General features: G+C 35.6%; 1 protein-coding gene across 2 annotated transcripts in view; it reads left to right on the forward strand.

Annotated features, from left to right (window-relative positions):
- The window catches only part of Mbd5 (methyl-CpG binding domain protein 5), a 137,248-nt gene extending 116,642 nt beyond the window's left edge, over nucleotides 1-20,606 (forward strand). For both annotated transcript variants that reach the window (XM_019207043.2, XM_019207044.2), the window contains exons 10-12: nucleotides 10,586-10,659; nucleotides 16,499-16,574; nucleotides 20,014-20,606. In XM_019207043.2, coding sequence (XP_019062588.1) covers nucleotides 10,586-10,659; nucleotides 16,499-16,574; nucleotides 20,014-20,085 — 222 coding nt within the window. In that variant the 3' untranslated portion in view covers nucleotides 20,086-20,606. The remainder of the gene's footprint in view (nucleotides 1-10,585; nucleotides 10,660-16,498; nucleotides 16,575-20,013) is intronic.
- Nucleotides 20,607-20,940: the final 334 nt, after the last annotated feature.

The following is a 20,940-nucleotide window of genomic DNA, read 5'->3' on the forward strand; positions in this document are numbered from 1 at the left end:
ACGGTAGCTGGTGGAGGTCTAAGAGTGGCAGAGGTAGGGGCCCTCCCAGGTGACGACAAGAATTGCCAGAGGGTAGTGTGCTTACATGTAACCCATAGAGCGGGGGAGGAGGTGAAAATCTGGGTGGAGCTGTAGCCATTTGGGGAAGCAGCGGGTAATGTCTGAATTCAGAATTGTGTCTCCTTTAGGAAAACTTCTGTGCCTTTATACCATGTGGAAACGTTTAACCCATGGTCTGGTTCTACTTAACACAATCTGATCATTATAAATTAAATGAAAACTTCTCCATGAAACCACCATTCAATTTAGAAGAAATTAGCAGGAGTTTTCTGATCTTCCTGTCCCCCTTTCAAATGGTAAAATTGGCTCACTAGTCAAGGCATAGGCAGAATGTTTAAAATAGAAAAATATACATCTGACCAGGAGATAATTATGCCCATTCCCCCTCATATGTTGAAGAAACATAATTTTTCATCTTCTTAGGTAAAATTATTCTTACAGGTATATATTTTTCTTTTAAAGAATATATTATATAAAGAACTGTTTCAACTTTGCTCGAATTTTTACTGCCGCTTCAATTTAATGGCAGGAAACCGAAAGCATTTTTGCCAAAACAATAAAAGGATTGTCTTTCTCCAGAGGAACAGGAGGTCCTTAAACCTTTGCTTATAATGTCTAATATATACTTGTCAGGATACACTCTGGGTATAATGTTTCTACATTTGATAAGAAAATGAATTCCATATTCCTATTCTCAACATATTTTTTTCTTTATACTTTTGAGACCATACAAACATTTTCTAGCTTGGTAAACATAAATATTTTTGACAGCTTATTCAAGAAATAATTAGAAACAGCAAAAGTGGGCTTTTATGATATAAATAGAACTTCTACATATATAAAATGTACACACCAAACTGTTTTACAAACTCTGTGCACATCAATCAAGTCTTTTTTATGTGCCATTTTATAAAAAGCTTATCTAAAGTAAAGATTATGGCCCCTTCCCTAAAAACATTCTTTCTGTCCTAAATGCTTTATCTTTTTCTACCCTCAAGAGAATAAAGGCATGTACTTTTGGCACATTTCACATTAAAGAGTGATCTGAATCTTCTGATCAGTCTGTGCTATCATACTCCTGAATTTGAGTTACTCACTGATGTTAAACTTTCTTTAAAAAAAAAAAATTAAGAGTACAAGAAACACTTATTTTGCTTTAAATAACAAACTAGACTTTATTCACAATAAAATAATAGTAAATATTTTAAAATCCAGACTCTTCTTCCTTATTTTAGTCAATGGCTAAATTCCTGAAAGGGAACATGAAATTACTTCAGAAAATTCAAATAATTTTTCTATTGGCTGATATTTTAATTTTGCATGCTCACATTAAAACTTTCATATCAATATGCACTAAAAGTATTTTTAGGAATTCAGAAAATATAATTTAAGGCACACATTTTGAGGTGAAACCTGAAAACATGTAATAAAATATTAATGACAATGCATGAAATATTTAACTACCATTAAAAAGCAAGGTATAGCAGCCTTAAAAGCTCTAGGGCGCTTACTGTTTTTACAAACCTCGGGTCCTTCAGGACTCACCTCATTTTTGCACATAAAACCAAAGTACTACTTCATCAAAACTTTTTTTGCCTATAGTTCACAAAACAACAAAGGGAGAGCTTCCTTATTTAATGATTCCTAGCGAGCCCAACAATATTCTCATTTCATAATACTAGAAAAGGTGAAATTTCAAATAGGTCTGTCTGACTCTAATTGACCATTAGCGACAAAGGCTCATCAAAAAAAGATTCAATTGTGTTCAGTGTCTTTGTAAGAAAAAGTATAATGTATTTCAGAAAGCTCTCTAATAAAACATTTTAAAATTTTGTCCTTTTATTCAAATGAGCCTAATTTGATGAAAATCTTATTGATCTAGAACCTCTTAGTGCTCTACGATGTTAGATAAACAAAGCCTTATGCATTAATAACCAGATTTCTGCTTTTCAAAAGATAAGCAGTGCCTCAGCTTCCCTTCTCTATACTAAAATGCCTTTTACTTAATAAACTCTAGAGAGAAAGGCAGACTAGCTTCATAAACAATCTGTTGTAGTAAAAGCTATTAATTCTACCTTGCTAAAGTGGAATGTGGCATCATTTCCCTAGTATTTAACTTTGTAGCATCTCAAAAGAAAAGCTTTGACAATTTCTTATACATTTTCATTTTAAACCTTTTTAGCATCTTAGCTTTCATGCTGTTCCTATGTCCACTAAACTAAAGTAATCTGAGAGTTGAGTCGGATCCAACCAGATAAAATCTACATTAACACAAGTTTTGAAATAGTTTTATTAGCTCCCCCTTCTCTGGCAATGTGTCATTTATTATTTTCAGTTTATAGTCTTTGTTCTCAGCCAGCCACTCCACGTTCTTTCTGGAAGTAGGCAAAACTGAAAATATAAATAATTGATTGACAGGATTGCAGATTACTGTTTCAAAGCAAGTTGGGCACCATTCATGTTTATATGTTGCACGAGTAATCTCTAACCTGAGAGAGGCCAGTGCTGTGACTGGAACTCTGATCCCTAATGTTAATGGTCCTTACATTAATATTTTAGCAGGCTCTGCTGGTCATTATGGTAAATGACTTTGTCAGTTTATGATCTTAGAAGGGCATTTTAAATCCTTAGTGAGGTAGAATATGTAACAGAATGACTGACAACACGTTGGAAATATCCTGCAGTTGCTGAGGTGATTTCCTAAGAGGTGTGATTTCTAAGCATCAAATGCTAGAGACCTAGAGAGAAAGCAAAGTATGGCAGGAAGAGGCCTGTCCCTGAGCGTTCTGATGTGAGCTTAATCCAAGCACTTCCAGTGGCGTAAGTGCCCTTGTTTATATTAATCTCCCAGGAGCCACAAGCTCCTCACCTCTCTGGGAATGTTAATTCCTACTCAGAATGGTGTTTGAAGAATTAAATGAAATACCCTAGATAGATTATACAAGCACACAAAAGAGGCCCACTGAAAACTAGCCTCTTTATTCTTATTCTGTATGGCTGAATAGGATGACACCATTATGGAATTGAGAGAAATGACTTTTGTTACTATATTATTCATCTACACATTATCCATGTGTGGAGGATTTACTACTCAGGTTGAGGATGTGTCTTGGTTACTTTTCTTGTTGCAGAAACAAAATACCCAACACCCAACATTAAATGAGCTAAGGTTTACTTTAGCTTCACTTGGTAGAAGTTTCAGTGCATAGTCAGCTGGCTCCAAAGCAGGATGGTATGGCCAAGAGGAATTGCAGAGGACAGTTCATGGCAGGCAGAAGGCAGCAAAGTGGTGAAGTAGCAAAAAGAAGCAGACATCAACAGCCTACTTCTCTCTTATCTTTTCCAAGTTACCCACCTTTTTAGTGGAGCCACCCACTCCAGGGTGAGCCACCCTTAAACCCAGCATCATATCCTTAATTCCAGCATTACACACCTTAGATCCAACCACCTCCAAAAAGTCACGTGTGACTGCATGAGGCTTTGGGGAAATGTATACATATAAATCGTAACAGGATGAAAGGATCGTAAGGAATATATTTGATGAATGGAATAGTTCAGCACATCACATACAAATTGCTATATCTGAGCTGTTCATTTCAAGCAAAAGTTCCACAATGAAACATTTTAAAGCACTCAGTTTGTTGAGTGAATTTGAAAGCCCCTCTTTTCTCAATCTTTCTAAAGAAAAAAAAATCAACCAAAACTTTCTACCTCTACATTCTTACCTCCCTTACCCCAACACACCAAAAATTAATTAGTAAATATTTTTTTAACGGTCTGTGAAAAACTGTGGGGAATCATGGATATATTACTGTTCTAATATCAAAGGTATGCGTCAGCTCTGGAGGGGGGACTGTGTGCCTTATACTGTTCAGGAAGTGACATCTCCTAATTTGTTTTGCCCTTGGTAATTGGTTTGTAATGATGTGTACACTGGGAGATAGTTATATTTGCTCTAATTATACTTATGCAAGTTTCTTTCCAAACCATGAGCCTCTATTGTTTGTGGTTTAATGGGCAAGAAAAAAATCTCAGTGTTGTATTCCAATACAAAGTCCTAGGCAGATAGGTGCCTTTCCAGATCTTGGCATATTAATAGGAATTGGCAGAAAGGAAAATGGCTACTTTTGGTTTTACATATATGTGCCATAAACTGCAAAGATTATAGGCCTACACAACTATAAGGGGAAATGCTTATTTTTATGCACTTGTCTTAGTGATTATTTTAAAGTAAGGAAAATACTTTCAAAAGTACTTTTCATAATTATCTGCCACTTTTGATCTTGTGTAAATTAGCCTTAAAAAGTTGTCTCTCACATAATAATAGTAAAATGTGAAATTCTTATTTTGTTTCTTTATAAATCATTTTCACTTTTTGAATGTCATCCCATTGGTATTAATATTTCATTCCTCTTACTTTTTTTTTTCTCTGTATTGGGAATCAAACCCAGGGCCTCATGCTTGCCAGGCAGGCACTGCACTGCTGAGCTACATCCCCAGCCCCTCATTGCTCTTACACTTAATATTTATTATGACCTGAGCTGAATTTAAGAAAGGATTTATTACCAAACCAACAACAAGATGTTTCTTTTCAACAGAACTTTGGTTCTTGGACTGGTAGAGAGATATTTCCTAATCACTAAGAAAACATCCACAAAAAAGCCTGTACAGTTGGTGCCTTTCCTTAGAATCACACGTTGACTTTTTTTCTACATGGTAATTTTATTTGGCGGGTAGTAATACTATTGCACTTCAAGTAGTGTTTACAAAAACTGACAAAATTCATCATTAAACTCATAACCAAATTTATTCAGGTAGAAAGCTTTTTTGTGTATCACTTCAGTATCATGTGCACAAACATTTTGATAATGTGGTACATAACCAGGCGTGGCTTCCTTTGCATTCTTGGTGTATCACCTTAAGAAGATGAGCCTAGGGACCTAATCAGGGAGCTGTGCCTCCTGTGATGTTTAAGCATTTTATTTTGAAGAATATTCTTTCTGTGCTTGTTATCAGTGTGAGCTAATTTTTGTTCCTTGGTACTCTGTTGAAAGTACTATTTATGTATTCACTTTGCCTTATCTATTTTCTTAACTGCTATTGGAAATTAACCTTCTTCTCTGTACTCAATCAATATCTTCAATACTTAGGCTGCATTTTGGCTGGTGGTAGGAGGGGAAACAATGTTCTGTCAGCACAAGGATCTCCTTGAAAAGGAAACTAGGTTTTGGAAAGTAAAAAGGAAGATAAAATCTAAGCCAAGTAAGTCAGTTTCTGATCTAAATTTGAGAGATAGTAAGAAATAAGAATGAAATAAGACAAAAAAAATATGAATATCAAGACTAAGTGAAAGCCTGGGTCAGACTGTAAGGTTCACTGTAGTCAATTGTGGAATATCAGAAACTTTTTGTTTCTGCGCAAGATTCAACAGGAGTAGAGGTGTGTCTCCCTTCACACAAGTGGCAGATCCAGCACAGAGTGCACCAGCTTGTCAATACAAAAGTCTCAGGGGCTGGGGATATAACTCAGTGACATTATGCCTGCCTCACAAGTGCAACATCCAGAGTTCCACCCCCAGTACTTAGAAAAGAAAAGAAAAAGGAAAGAAAGAAAAAGAATTTCAAGTCTGAGGCAAATACATGCTTCTGTGACACCAACTTTTTAAACACTATAGTCTTAGAAATTCAAGCTTACCCAAATGTTTCATTCTGTTTATGTACTGTAAATTGATATGGAATTTGTTATCACTTTTATACTGTAATACAGTTCTGTAGCATTTAAAAACACTGCTTTCCAAAGTAAGGAGGAAAGGAAACACCAAAAATAATACTTCAGATGGTGCCACTGACTGACACTGTGATAATGTGGATGTTGTTAGTTCATATGAAAAAATAATAGGATTCAATAAGGAATTTCTCCATGAGTGAATACTATTGTTCTATTGCTAGAAAATTGGGTTTATCCTTTCTGTCACAAATGAATTGACTTTTTATCCTAATTTTCATTCTTTCAAAAACATTGAAGTATTGCATTTAAGTTAATAGGAATTTTTTTAAGTTTAAAGATGTTATTTTTGAAATAGTTTGATTATTTTAAATATTTATTTAATAAATATTTGATAGCAATAATCTTAATAAATGCTTTATATTTGCTTTTTGCTTTAGATCTGTATTTTCCAGACTTCAGCTAAAGCTGTATATTTCTAATACTACTGTTTCTTAAACTTTTTTTCAGTTCATTTACTAATTGATTCATCCAAAAAAAAATGTATTGGGCATGTATCTACTAGGCACTGTTCAGGCCATCTTTACTTTTATTCTATGTGAGACATCATAGGCATAATGTCATTTCTATTTTTCTAATATAAATCTATATGAATATATAACTATTTTAAATGTTTAAAAGTTGTTCATGTTCCACCCAAAATGATTTCACTTACCACTAGTGACATTTTGAGAAAGAATACTTCAGCATTTAAACTTTTTAAAAAAAATTTTTTTTTTTTTTGGTACCAGGGAACTTAGGTGTTTTTTAAGCATCTCACGTTCATGGTCTCTTTTAGACCCTCTCAATGGTCCATAACAATGTGCATGCCTATCCCCATTTTATCTGAGAGAACTGAAGCTCAGAGAAGTGGCACACCTCAGGGCATGATCACAGGCAGTGAAGACAGTCCCTAACCCTGGGCTTCTAACACTAAGTTTAGTGTTCTTTTCACCGTACTGCTCCCCTCAACAGAACGTTGTCAGAATGGAAAGACAAGTGAAGAATTGAAAGGGAAGCTTGAGATCAGCTGTCTTATCTCTGTTATAAAGACTGTAATGTAGCTGGTGCTCTAGCCTTTGACCTTTGTGATTTCCCCAGCACTAAGTAGCAGCAAATAATTGACAAAGAGAGGTGTTATCAGGATGAAGCCTGCAGGGAATTTTGACACCATCTCGAGTGAACTGGTTCTATTCAAAAGTGATCTAGATCATTGATCCAGATTCTTGTAACATGTACAATACCTCATTTTAGAGGATTCGTATGGCTTTCAGAAAGATTTGTGTCTTCTTTTGCCATAGCTTCTGTTACTTCTAAGCTGCTCTGCTGACCCCAAATAAAGTTAAGTAACCCAATGTTTAATATGTGCCTTGTGAACCAAATAAATAACCGGAAACTCAGCCTTGCTCAGAAAAGCTCTTTATCCTCTACCATATATTTGTGCCTGGATTTATGGGTTTGTTTCTAACCCCATTGAGTGCTCTGTGAGACTGTGTTAAAGAATTATTGTATCTAAAGAATTTGAATGAGTGAAAAAAATTTTAAATGTCAAAAATATTCAACATATGAGTCTTCATATATAAAGTAATATGTGAACTATAAATACGTATACATTTCAGGTATCTTTAAGATTTTAAATAACATGTAAAGAGTTATGTCATGATGGCCATTACTATTAAGTAGCATCATTATTATTTGGATAATAATTAATGAGACTGTGTAGGCAGATTATGACCAAAGATAAATTATGAAGTTGTCTCCCTATTTCTCAATAAGATAGCAATTAAATTATTTATAGAACTTCTGGCTTAAAAATGTATAAGAATCCAATAATTATAGGTAAAAGTATTGAGTATCTTAAATTATTTGCTCCTTCAGTGTAAGTTTTTTTAAATATTTGTATATGTTTGACCTTTTTAATGTTACGTTTGTGTACTTGATTTTCAGTATTTTTATGACTCACACGTTAACTAAGTAATTTCTAAGGGAATGTTCATTAAATCATTAAACATGATTTCCATTGGATGATAAATTGAATTTATTTTGTTCTCTGATACCAGTTTTTTGAGGTATCATTAAAAGAGGTTCTTGAATATTGTTTTAACATATGAATATTTCCCCAGAAACAACACACAATCTTCAAATATATTACACCATATAGAAAAGTACTAAAATTCTGAAAATAATTAAACATTTTCCTCTGGATATAATCTTCTCATAGCAGAAATCCACAGTGGTTTGTATCTTGTTTATATTTAGTTTCAGAAAGCACTATCATTGCTTTGTCTTTCAAGGTTATTGAGTCCTTTATAAATAATATAGTTCATTATGACACTACCTTAGAACCTCAGAGGCAGATTTAAATGAAGAACCATGCTAGAGAATTAGTTCAGAAAAAAAAAATCACTAGAAAATTATCTAAGCATAAAAAATTTGAAGATAAATTTGGACAAGTTATTGCTTAACCTTCTGTTAACTTGTAATTTGATTTTAAGCAGTTTAATTTTTGAGTGTGCATCTCTGTGTATATTTTGTGTGTGTGTATAATTTTATATATAACTTTATATATGGATAAATTTTTGTATAACACATATATAATGTTATAGATATTATATATTTATGTAAAGTGTTATACATAATTTACATATATAAATGACTGTATAATTTAAAAATATTGCAGTTGTTATCGTAGAAAGAAGTTAAGTATTTTGGAACTAGAGCTGAGTTTTAATTCTGGCCATGTTAACTAAAGCTCAGAGTTTCATCTGTAGAAGAAAAATAATACTATTTGGTAGTACTATCATATTAAATGATAAAACAGTGCCTTTTACATAAAAATACACAAGAAACACTTTTACTGTCCCTTATTCCTTATTTAATTAAAAATAAAACTGGAAGACTTAAAAAAAGAAATAGTTTCTCCTAATAGTTTTTAACATTAAGACCAAGAGGATACGTTCTCATTGTTGTGTCTTGCTTTGTTTCACTGTGAACCTGCGTTCTGTGGCCTGATCAATACCTTTTAAATATCTCTCATTGCACCAGTTTATATCTAATATAACTTTAAGTTACAGGACAGCTCCCTTTCTGCATACAAAGCGATGATTTAAATATCGGTGGAATTAGTCATTGATTACATAAGTATAATAACAAAACATCTTTCATATCCCTACATTTGAGAGAACACAAGATGAAACTTCATTTCTAACATGAAATGCAAAAATATATCTGGGATCTTTTTGTTTTTTATAACAACATAGGGATGTATTCTGCTTACTTAAGCTTTTTTAGTCATCCAGTAGGAGGATATTTTTCTTTATGTGAGGTATTATACAGAACAAAGTTGTCCCTTGTTCTGGCTCACAATGGATCAGATATCCCAAATGAACTTGTGCATATGAAACATTTGAATTCTTTAGGACAAAGTACAAACAATTAAAAGAAAAAAATTTCCACTGTTTGATTTTTCACCTGAATGAACCATTAGAAATGCTTGTATTCATACGTAATGAAAACACTGTATTAATCTTACTAGATTTGAAAGGATCACAGAGGAATTACCTATAAATGATGTTTATGGGTCGGACATGAAGATTTAAAGACAAGAGTTCATAATTTCCTTGCTTATTAGTATTTATTTTCTTTCTCAGGTATTTTTATGAGCTCTGAATTTTTACATAAAAGTGGCTTAGGAATAAGGAGGAGAAACTGGAATAACAGATGGCTTGGATATTTACCTTAAAGCTGTGTTTACACAGCAAGCAACACTGTTTGTACTTAGATCAATTTTTTTTACAGGTCAATAAAAATAGAATAGTTTTCTAACAGTCCTTTTATTCACAAGTGACATACAAGTTTTCCCACGTAGCTATTGTTGAGAGAAAGAGAGAGAGAGAGAGAGAGAGAGAGAGAGAGAGCAACTTCGAGAACCATGATAGAGGTCACTGGATAGGTAGAAGTGGGGCATAAAGGCTGCTTTGTGTATGCCTATCACTACCCCACCATTCTTAACAGCGGAAAGGTAGCACTTTACACAAATCAGCAGTGATAAAGCAGGGCAGGAGAGGGGACATGGCCATAAGGCTTTATTAATAACACCCTCCTCCCACACCAGCACAGACCATCCTTGGCCAGCTGCCCCATTTGCTTCCTCGCCTCTGCAGAGAATACCGCATCCTAAATAATAATGGTTGCTCCAGGCAAGGTTTGTGTTCAAAATGATGTCACATCTTAATGCTCGCAACAAGCCTAGCAGGAATGTAGGTGTTATTGTCCTCATTTTAAAGTAGAGGAAACTGAGTCTCAGAAAAGTTAAATGTTTGACTCATGCTAAGAAGTGAAGAGCTAAGACCCAAACTCCAATCTCTTGACCATAAAGCCCACCCTCTTCCCTAATCTCAGCTCCTATCTTTCCTTAAAGGAACGCTGACGTGCGGTTGCTAAGCATCAGGCAGTAGAGAAAGTAAACCAGGGTTTCTGATTTGTATAATTTTGTGAAATGAAAGTCATTTTAATACTAAGTTTTGTTCCCCAGATTTTATTTTCAAATGTTGACAGTTTCGAAGCCAGTCTTTCATTTCTACTGATGCTGCAGTTTGGAGCCACGGAATCAACCTCTGAGCAAGGACAGAAAATTTGACAGGGCAGTGAAGGTTAAAGCTCCCTCCCCCGGTGCACCTGCTCGTACAGCAGGAAAGTGAAAACCCATGTTTAACAATTACAGGTCTGGGTAATGTGGTTTGGTCTTCATACCTTCACTCAGGTGGAGTCCGAGAAGTTGAAGACACTAACAGAAGGTTTGGAAGCCTACAGCCGAGCCCGGAAAAGAAACAGAAAGTAAGCATTTGTTTTTTCTATTTTGTTTCTCAAGAATATAACTTGTTTTCCTTCCAAGGAACAATAAAATCTCATTGATTTGATCTATGTTGTGACCTGCCTCTGTACGGTCAGTATTATCACCAAAGAGGACCACTATGGAGAAGCCAAACTAGCTATATTACAAAAGTATGTTAATTTATGTCTACTCTGGGAGGGGGGGTGGTACTTCTTCATCAGGTCTTTCCTTACTCTCTCTAACCCTATCCCTCTCATTTAGGGGGAAATAGCATTATTAGTTATTTAAATGGCAATTAAATCTACTCTGAGCCTATCATTTGTAATTCGAATACTTAGGGGGTGGGACAAATAATACCTAGTTGTACAGGTGTAAATTTGGCAGATTAACCATTTAGCCAAACTGGTGCTCGCTCACAAATATTGGTGGCAGCAGAGGAGTAGACTTTTAAATAGGTCTTCTTTATAAGAAGTTGAACTTTAGCCCATTATCAGGCTTTTCTGGATATTTATTTTCTGAGTACAATGTAGTACAGATAAGTAGATAATATTAGAAACCATCTTTGCTATTATACGGTGCAATTTCATGTATCACAGCTATTCATATTAATGTAGAGAACTACAAATGTGCTTTATATACATATATTATTTGAAAATATATTATTAATAGACCCATTCAGTTTATATGATTTATATAGTATCAAACAACCAAGAGTTACATATTAATTTTTATTTATTTGTAAAATAACCCTTACATTGATTCCCCCAAATATTAACACCTAGGCTCAGTCTTTTTGTATCTTATTGTCTCTTTTAAAACATCACTTTAACATGTATTTACACATCAAAGATTTGTAAAATAAGAGATTAGAATAGTTAGCATATCTTACATAAAAAGCCTAAATGATGCCAGTAATATGTATTAATGGGCACCCTTTTCCCTTTGTGATATTTTCAAGAGGTGAAATTTTAAGTCAACACATCTCAGGGAGAACGTTCATCTCCATAGATAGTCTGTCTCACAAGAAGATGACAACCATAGGGCGAGTCCTGTACACCTGTGTCCAGACTCTTTAGAAGGTAGCGTGTGGACACTAGGAGTGAGGTCTAAGTGAATGGCCAGTTACTTCCTTGTATACCCCATGAGGAAACACCAAGATACAGGTCCCCTCTATGCTGACTGAAGTGACCCTTCCTCTGCAGAGGTTAAGGTAGGACAAAGCTAGTAAAACTAATAAGAAGTCCGGATAAAAGAAGGGAAATTTAGAAATACCTACATCACAAATATGCTGTGAACCAGTTGCTGTAGATTACCCAACAGTGTGTATTTCTTTGGTATAAAAATTTTCCAAAATGTTTCCACCACTGAAACATGCCAGTTACTTGGATTACAGGCAAAACAGAGTTGATGACATAGAAATGAGATAACTATTCCAAGTATTTAGATAAATTGCCTCAAAATGAATTGAATTATTTTCCCATGCATTTTCTACTTAGCAGTTTCGGAAAGGTAATGAATAACAAACCACAAGATTTAAAATTGTTTTTTCAAAGCCAGTTTACTGTTTGTGGGCGCCATCAAAAGGCATTCTGGTGATAGCCATAAACTCAGAGTATAGATTGGAAAGGTAAAAGAAGAAAATGTGAAACAAATGTTAACCAAAAAAAAAAAAGAGCTATATTTATCATACCATTGTCTGAATAGACTGACCTCCTTGAAGATGGCCTGTAGAATGCACATGTAATTTCAAGACCATTATTTTATTCTCCCATTCATAAAATGGGCCATAATTAACTGAGCTCACTTACAAATGAAGATACTGAAATCCAAATAGCTTAAATAATTAGTTGAAATTACATAACTGATATAAAATAAAAAAGTCATTTATTCCCAATTTGAAGAGAATTATCTAGAAAAAAAAATCTGTGTCAGGCACAGTGCTACAGTCCCTGGAGTTCATGTTTTAGTAAAAGAGACAGATTTCAGAAATAAATAATTAAAATATAAACATAGCAATGTATTTGGGGAACATGTAAAAATGGTATTAAATCCAGGTTTTTGAAAAAGACAATATATAAGTCAAGAAGCCTTACATGCTATGTAGCTATTAGCCAGACCAAGATAGGGTGGGGAGAAATAGTGTTCAGATGGAACCAGCAGTTGGATTTGGGTGAAAGTATCAGAACTAGGAAGTTATAAGAGCATGGCCAGAAGAATAAACAGAGTAAACCATGAAGGACTTAGACAGGGCCAATAAGATCTTTATCTTCTAAGGGACGGAAGGAGCAGGCGGCTGGACTTTTACTTTCAATAGGTATATATAGGAGGGTGAATTTTAAGAAAACTGAAGAGAAGGAAAGCAGTCATGAAAAACCGGGAGGTAAAATTGACAGAACAGGGTGATTGATCAGAATGTGAGGGCCGATGGATAATCAAGGACAACTCTCTGGTTTTAGCTTGGTTGGCTTGGTAAGTGATAGGAAAACTGTCTCCAGTGGAGAATACAAGGAAAAGCTGACGAGTGCAGTTGGAGTGCCTGGGAATAGCTGGACACACAAACCCGAACCTGAGAGAAGAGAGTTTTGGCAATGCAAAACAGCTGCAGTCACGCTGAGATGCTTTGACCAGCTTGAAGAATGGCAGGCGAGAAATTGAATGCCAGGAAAACTGAACATTGAGTAGAATGATGGAGATGTGAAGCGTGATCAGAAAAGATGCAGAGAACCAGAGGAAGGCCTCAGGGTTTAGAAGAAAAAGATTGAAAATTTTGATCAAAGACAAGGCGTTTTCTTATTCAGTAAGACAAGAACTGAAAAATCGACATTGGATGAGACTATCGGAGGCACATGTACCTTAGTGAAAAGTTTCCAGTCCATGATGGGTGTCCAAAGTGGTCGTGGATTGAGGAGGGACTGAGCGTAGAAAAATCAGGTATAGGAATATTTGTTCTCCTTTTTACCCATGTGAAAAGTTCTTAAGTAATAACGGAGAATTTTTGAGATGGCACAGATTTGTAGACAGAGAAAGAGGAAAAGACGAAAAGGCTGAAAAAGGAAGGTAGTTGCATTTGGAACAAAAAATATTAAGATGGTGTTTGATTTCTGGCACATCCTAGCTACAAGTCCCTGGTTATGTTGCTTAATCTCTTGCAACCTAAACCTTTCATTTCCACAGTAGGCATTTTAATTCATACTTTAGGTTTGTTAGAGATAGTGTAGAGAAAGTTTTAACAGGCAAATGATATTAAGTAAACGGCTGTTTTCATTATAAACACAGGTAAAAGAAACAAAATTATGTTATTTATGCTGGTTAAAACATTCCACCACCATATTCAATATTTAAAAGTTGCGTAGTCATTTTAATCCTTGACATCTTAAATCAAACTGTATAATATAAATAAATATCTTTAAACTGGTGTACTAATTACATCCTAATCACATAAGAATTAGCAATGTTTATTTAACACATTACTCAGTAATTTTGTACTTAAATGCAGAAATCACTTTATTAAAGAAAGGATTCTTCATCTTTTAGATATGCTATGATTTTCATTTACAGGAAAGTCAAATCTGTCTGTATATACACACTTTTTGGTAACCTGATTTTTTTATAAGCCTGAGAATTGTTAAGTGGTAAAATGTCACAATTTCAATATAAAGCCAAAAAGGATACTTACATTGCTACATTTACTAAAGTCTACATACTTTCTCTATGGACTACATTTTTAGATTCTAGGGTTTTCTACTTTCAGATCTCCCTCTATCTGGTTCTCTTCACCTGAAGTGAGTTGCAGTCATTCTAAACTGACAATGTCGACTGACATGCAGCTTCTCAACTCCCCCTTATTTCTGGTATCATTCACAGATCTGTACCTGGCTTAAAAAAAATGAGTGAAGATAAGGATAATGTGTGACAATACAGGCAATGAAGATGAAAAGTGGCAGTTATCTCCATTAATAATTAGAAATGTGATTATATGAACACCTTATTGCTTAATCAAGTAGGTTTTAAAGTGTCCATTAGTAAAAATGTTTATTATTAAATGTCAGTGGGGAATACAAAATAGTAGAGAAAACTCTACGGGAAGGCCCTTTAGATTGGACGACTAAGTTTTAACCATGCTCATTTCATGAGCAGTTTACTTCCTTTTCTAAGGTCATTCTTCCTTGACCTGGCTGGTTGGTGTGAAAATCGGTCTGCAGATTTGCCATCTGGGAAAGTCTGTCCTTGCCTCGTGATTCTCATGATGTGCACGATTCCATGATCCACTTCCGTATTTTTATTCTCTCTCCCAAAAGTAGTAATTTCTTCCTCTCTTAGCTGTTTTAAGTGTATTAAAGTCAAGACATTATATTGTACTAATTTCACCTAAATTAATGTAAGGTTTTATAGACATTTAAAATATCTTATTGAAGAACAAAAAGTCAAAGTTCCTAAAATTCTAACTTTCATTCAAGTTAATGTTGAAACATTTTCATAGTCTTAATGGTAATGTTATTAAATTGTTCTATGATTATATGCATTTTCATATGATTAATTTTACCCACTCTGCCTAAACATGTATATATATATATATATATGTTTTCCAAAACAGGATCATCCATCCTAGCTTTGGACAGATATTTTTATGCAACAAACATACACTGCTTTTCTGGTTTGCCTAAAAATGTAATGCTCAGAGGTGGAAATAAGAGGAGAATATAAATTCTCCCATCATGTCTTATTGAGGATAAAACCCAGTGAGGGCTTTGGTGAACCGAAAGGCTACATGTAAAGGCAATCGCCAGAAGTTCCAAATGTTTTTAAACACTGTGTTCACCAAATTAAAGGGGACTGTGAGCCGAATTCTCTCACAACTGCAAATTTCCAGTCTTTGTGCAGATGCTGACATAGAACTTAATTCTTAGTCATGGTAACAGCCTATGATGACAGGCTTACCTCTGTGGCCTTCCTAGTAAGTGTCCTGACAGATAAATGAAATGAATCACCTTAGTATTTGGAATATATGGGCAGTAGTTAATATGCATAAAGGAGAAAAAACAAGTTAACAGGATGGGCAAAGGGTATATAGCCACAAAGATAGTTAGTAATTAGTATAGCAATGTTATAGGTCTAAGTTTCAAAAGTGATATATATATAGTGTGTTATTCAAGCCAAATATGTTCAATGGCATGGTGAATGCAGAGAAAAGGTCAAAGAAGTGGTAAGACCACCATAAGACCACCCTTCTTCATCTGTTTTGAGTTGTAGCATTTTATTTCGTGGGGAAATGTGATGGAGGTCAGGCTGGGAGGCTCAAGTGTAGCAAGTCAGTTAGCTGTTTCCTGCCTGGAAAGCGCACCAGAATTTCAGTCTTTAGTTGTTCAATTCTAGAAACCAGGATGCTCCAGAGAGGGCAGAGGGCGCTCCCTAGTGGCTAGAGCCTGAAATTCGCACCCCCCTCCACCCTTCGAGATCGATCCTGGGAGGGAGAGAGAGCTGGACAAGAAACTAGGAAAGACAGGCTGGATTCAGGAGAACGAGCTGCATTGGTGGCAAAAGAGACCCCTGGCTCAGCTTTCTTCCAAAGTCACCAGATTGTGGAAAAAGCATGTGGAGAGGGAAACGATCTATTTTCCCCCACTTCATATGTTCAATTTTTTATTAGTTTTGTGATTTTAATCATTAGTATTCAGTGGTGGAAATCCCAGAGTGATGTTTTGTCATCTGAATTTTTTCAAATGTGAATAGAAATTGGCTTTCTCTGGTGGAATTGGTACTTTTGTTTTCTGATTAGGAAATTAAACTGAGATTTTGTTTCTTTAATATATTAATCTGGTGTGTTGTTTTCATTAATTTCAGAAGTGGAAAGCTAAATAACCATTTAGAAGCTGCTTTACATGAGGCCATGAGTGAACTGGACAGAATGTCTGGGGGTGTAAGTTAATTTATTTTTCCATTATACTGTGTTTCTTTGAAAATAAATTGTATTATACTTTCTGGGCAGTCTCTTGAATATTGTCAAGCAGCTCACGTAGTGGTACCAAATTACTGGGCTAAGAAAAAGACTCTTATCCAGAAAGATTCAAAGTCATTTAAGAAAAAATAATGTAGCAGTGGTAGCTATGTTTTTTTCTGAAAAAATACAGTGTTTTTTATATTATATTATTTTAAAATATAAGCAACAATGTACTAAAGTTCAAACCACAGCTTTCTTTGTCTGATTTTGTAAATAGCAGTAGTCTTTATTATTACCTAAATATTCAGTGATGCAAATCTCACTCCATCCATTGGAAAAAAGTGAAATTGAAAAGTTGAATCAAGATCAAGACTATACAGACATGGTTACATTTCCACTCTTTTCCTAAAAATAAAATATTTAGCACAAAATTTTGCTGTTAAATTATCAGCTGTAAGCTCAGGTTTTAAAGAAGTATGATCTATGTTTTCCTTACATCTTTATTGAATTGTACATATAATAATGTTGAATGTGAGAAGTTGAATCATTATCCTCTAATTCACACATTGACCCATGTAAACATTCAAATATAATTTTAGAAATCTCTACAAAAATATGAGTGATGTAAAAACCAGTGTAGCAATGATTTATTTTACTTGACACCTTCAGTGAATAAAGTAATCCACATTCCTACAACCCGTCCAATGGCTCTTGAATAATAGAGGGAAGATAGAAATTCTCAAAATGTTGGGATTAATATGGAAATTAGAGATTTTGCAATCAACACAGTATTTGGCAGATCAGTAGGTTGAGGCCTTGAGACATTAAACTTCCTGACAGAGTTACAGGAAGGCTTAAAATAAGGATTAAAATCTCTAATGTCAGCTGGCTGTGGTGGCACACCCTTGTAATTCCAGCACTCAGGAGACTGAGGCAGGAGGATCGCTGTGAGTTCGAGACCAGCCTGGGCTACATAGTGAGTTCCAGGTCAACCTCAACTACATAGTGAGACCTTGTCTCAAAAAACAAAATTTCTAATGTCTTCTGGGGCCACACAAATAATTTCAGAAGCAAAGTGGGTCAAGTCTGACAGCAACAGGAATTCAAAAGGAGGACTGAGAAAAGCCAACAACGATGCACTTGGCAATGGGCTGTTTCCCACTTCCCAATTTTAAGAATTCAACACATCAAGGGCCTTGCTCCCTGAGCCTACTGCTGGTTGAGGAAGGAGGCCACATCCTTTCTATGTCTAGTACGCACCGTTCCTCATGACCTCAGAGTACTCTGTACAGTCTTTGCATCCAGCCAGCATGTGAAAGAAAAGCTTATTTGTAGAGGACTTTCAGCATAGTTCCTATGGGTCAGGCCTGGAGATTTAGCATTTCTTTTGATTCTCCACTGTCCTGGCCAATTATATGGTCTTCTTAACTCAACTGGACTAGGAAATGTAGTTTACAGTGTGTCCCCAGGAAAAAGAGAAAATGGATTTGTTCATAATCCCACTATTGTCTGCCTCAGGTATTTTGGCCTTTGTAACCAACAGGCAGTCAAGAGTAATAAAGATCATGGGTTCTCCCCTGGAAGCCAGCTCTCTCCAGGGATATGTGCTCTCTCCTGGAGACACATGCTCTCTTCAAAAGAAGGTCCTCTTGCTGGGCGTGGTGGTGCATGCCATTAATCCCAGCACTCAGGAGGCTGAGGCAGGAGAATTGCTGTGAGTTTGAGACCAGCCTGGGCTGCACAGTGAGTTCCAGAGCAGTCTGAACTACATAGTGAGACCCTGTCTCAAAAACAAATAAACAAACAAAAAAACACCAATGAAAGAAGTCCTCTTTTCATGCATCAGGAGATCTTAGCCATGTGGAAAATTGTACTGGTGTTGCAAGATCTCCCCATTTTTCCTATGAAGTCAGAAATCTAGAAGTAACATTTCTCATTATTGCAACTATTTTAAAAATATTAAAAGGCCATATGGCTAGACAAAATAACTTTTTAGGCTGCATATTGTCCACAGGTTACTACAATAGTTTGCAGTCTGGATAAAGATTTCTTTCCTCAATTATTAAAAACCTTCAGTTTTAGCTTTCAGTTATAGTATTTTGTTTTAAATATATATGGAGAGACTTGGGAGGAAGAGCCAGTTTGAGAAATTCATGAATATTATTTAAATTTTTTAAGTATTATTTTTCAAAAGCCTCTTGCATTCGACTAAAGAGTATTGATCTAAGCTGTGTGTGTGCACACACGAGTGTGTGTGTGTGTTTTGTGTTACTAAAGGTTGAACCCAGAGCCTCATACATTCTTAGGAAGCACTATCCTACCAAGCTGCACTGCAGGCCCTAAACATGGATTTTAAAATGTATAACTGATGCCACGCGCCTCACAAGCAGGAGGACCCATTCAATCCCTGGTACCAAAAAAAAAAAAATTGTATGACTAAGCCAACTTGTAGTGGATCTCAAGAGCTAACTACATATATTTCTTCCTAGCTCTAAATTCTGTGATATCACACTGATAGGTTGAAATTGATCATGGTGGAAGTAATTTACACCACAAGAATTCGGAAATTCGACCTTGTGTCCAAATACTGGTTGTGAAGCATTTGCCATAACACTGCCTAGGGTCTATGCTGTCATTCATGGGTCTTTTCCTTACTCCCTCCTATCAGTAGCTGTGTCACAGTCACCTGCTTCCTGCCCCTCAAAATCATCTGCTATCTAATGCTGTGATGCTGCTTAACCCCTGCTCAAACTGATGCATGGCCTTAAATGCTGCTGGTCCCTGCATTGTTATATAAAGATGTATTAAGTGCTCTTCCGGCCTATGCAAGCTCAGACCTTCCAACAGATGGTAGTGGTATCCCACATTCTGTCCTTATTATTTTCACAAACAGACATCTTTGGGCTGAGCTGTGTGTGCATGTTCGTGTGATCTTTGACACTTCTTGGTAGCTGTAAAAGAAACAGGGTGATAAAGTAGAAAAGAAAACATGTCTGGTATGTATTAACCCACTTTTCCAGGCTCCAGCGACACTGGCCATCTAGGATATCTGGCAAGAAAGGCTTTCTTTTCATCTTAAATGTACAGTGGAGTAGCAAATGTACATTGCATTCCCCAAAACTGGTTTCCTCTAGTTCAGGGGTGGAAAACCTGTGCTGCGCCTGCTGCAGCAGACCTATCATACCTCATCCTTGTGCTCCACTGTTTACTGAAGTCCCCGGAGTGTCTCTCTGCTTATCAGTTTCTAGTGTTCTTCATCTTTTGCACCGATTGTGAGCACACTGAGGTCTTGGTAGAAAATTAAATGCCTCAGGATATCGTGATTGAGAGTAAAAGCCTGTTTCTATACCAGAAGTCATATGCTGTTTTGGATTTCAACCTCTGTTGTTACTGGTTTCATCTACCTTTTTATTTCCAGGTTCACCAAATCCCACAGGGAGACAGACAAATGAGACCACCCAAGCCCAAGAGGAGGAAGATCTCCAGATAACAGAGACTGCTCTGTTAGTGTGCAGTGTTTGTCAAAGGGACGTGCGCAGATGTACCTGTGTATAAGTATTGATATGGCCGCTGTTATATCAATATTTCAACTACGGCAGATAGCTACCACCACAACAGAGTGCTAAAAGAAACAGTGAGACCCAAGTTTTTTGATGAGAAAAGATAATGAATGCTGGAGAAACCCATCAGAATCCCTGTATGATGAGATCATTCCATGCTCGAGCGATTACTGAGCAACTCTTTTTCTATGACACTAAAATTGTGATTAAAGAACTAGTCCAAATGTTTCTGAAGAGTTTTCAATGTTGTACATAGAAAATACAGAATTTCATGGTGATATAAAAAATGTAAATATTGTACAATATTGTCATGTACAAGCGTACCTAATGCACACTTTATCTTTTATTGTACAAAGAAATAGTGTACAAAATTCTTTGGTTTCTATGGAGTACACCTACCAGAGACTACCAGTGTAAAGTGATAAATAAAAATACAACCTAAATGCTTTTCTATGATAATGTAAAAGATGCTGTTTTTGTATCTAACAGCAGAGAAGAGGCACGATGATGTAATACCTGAATTATGACATAACACTACACACCGCTGAGTGTCCACTTATAACATCTATTGGGAATGAACCTTGCCTGGCGGCTCTGGACTCAATTTTGGGTAGATAGGAAATGGCAACTGTGCAGATTTCTAAAGGGATGAGGGCTCACAGGTCTAAATTAAGAATTCAGAAACTGCAACCATTTGTTGCATATTTTTTTTACCTAAGTTTTAAAATAGAATAAGTTTTATAAAAAAAAAAAAAAACTTAGATGGGATATTTTACTCAGCCAGT

Source organism: Fukomys damarensis, unplaced genomic scaffold (assembly GCF_012274545.1).
Source record: "Fukomys damarensis isolate Sample0158 unplaced genomic scaffold, DMR_v1.0_HiC HiC_scaffold_29, whole genome shotgun sequence".
Classification (NCBI taxonomy): domain Eukaryota; kingdom Metazoa; phylum Chordata; class Mammalia; order Rodentia; family Bathyergidae; genus Fukomys; species Fukomys damarensis.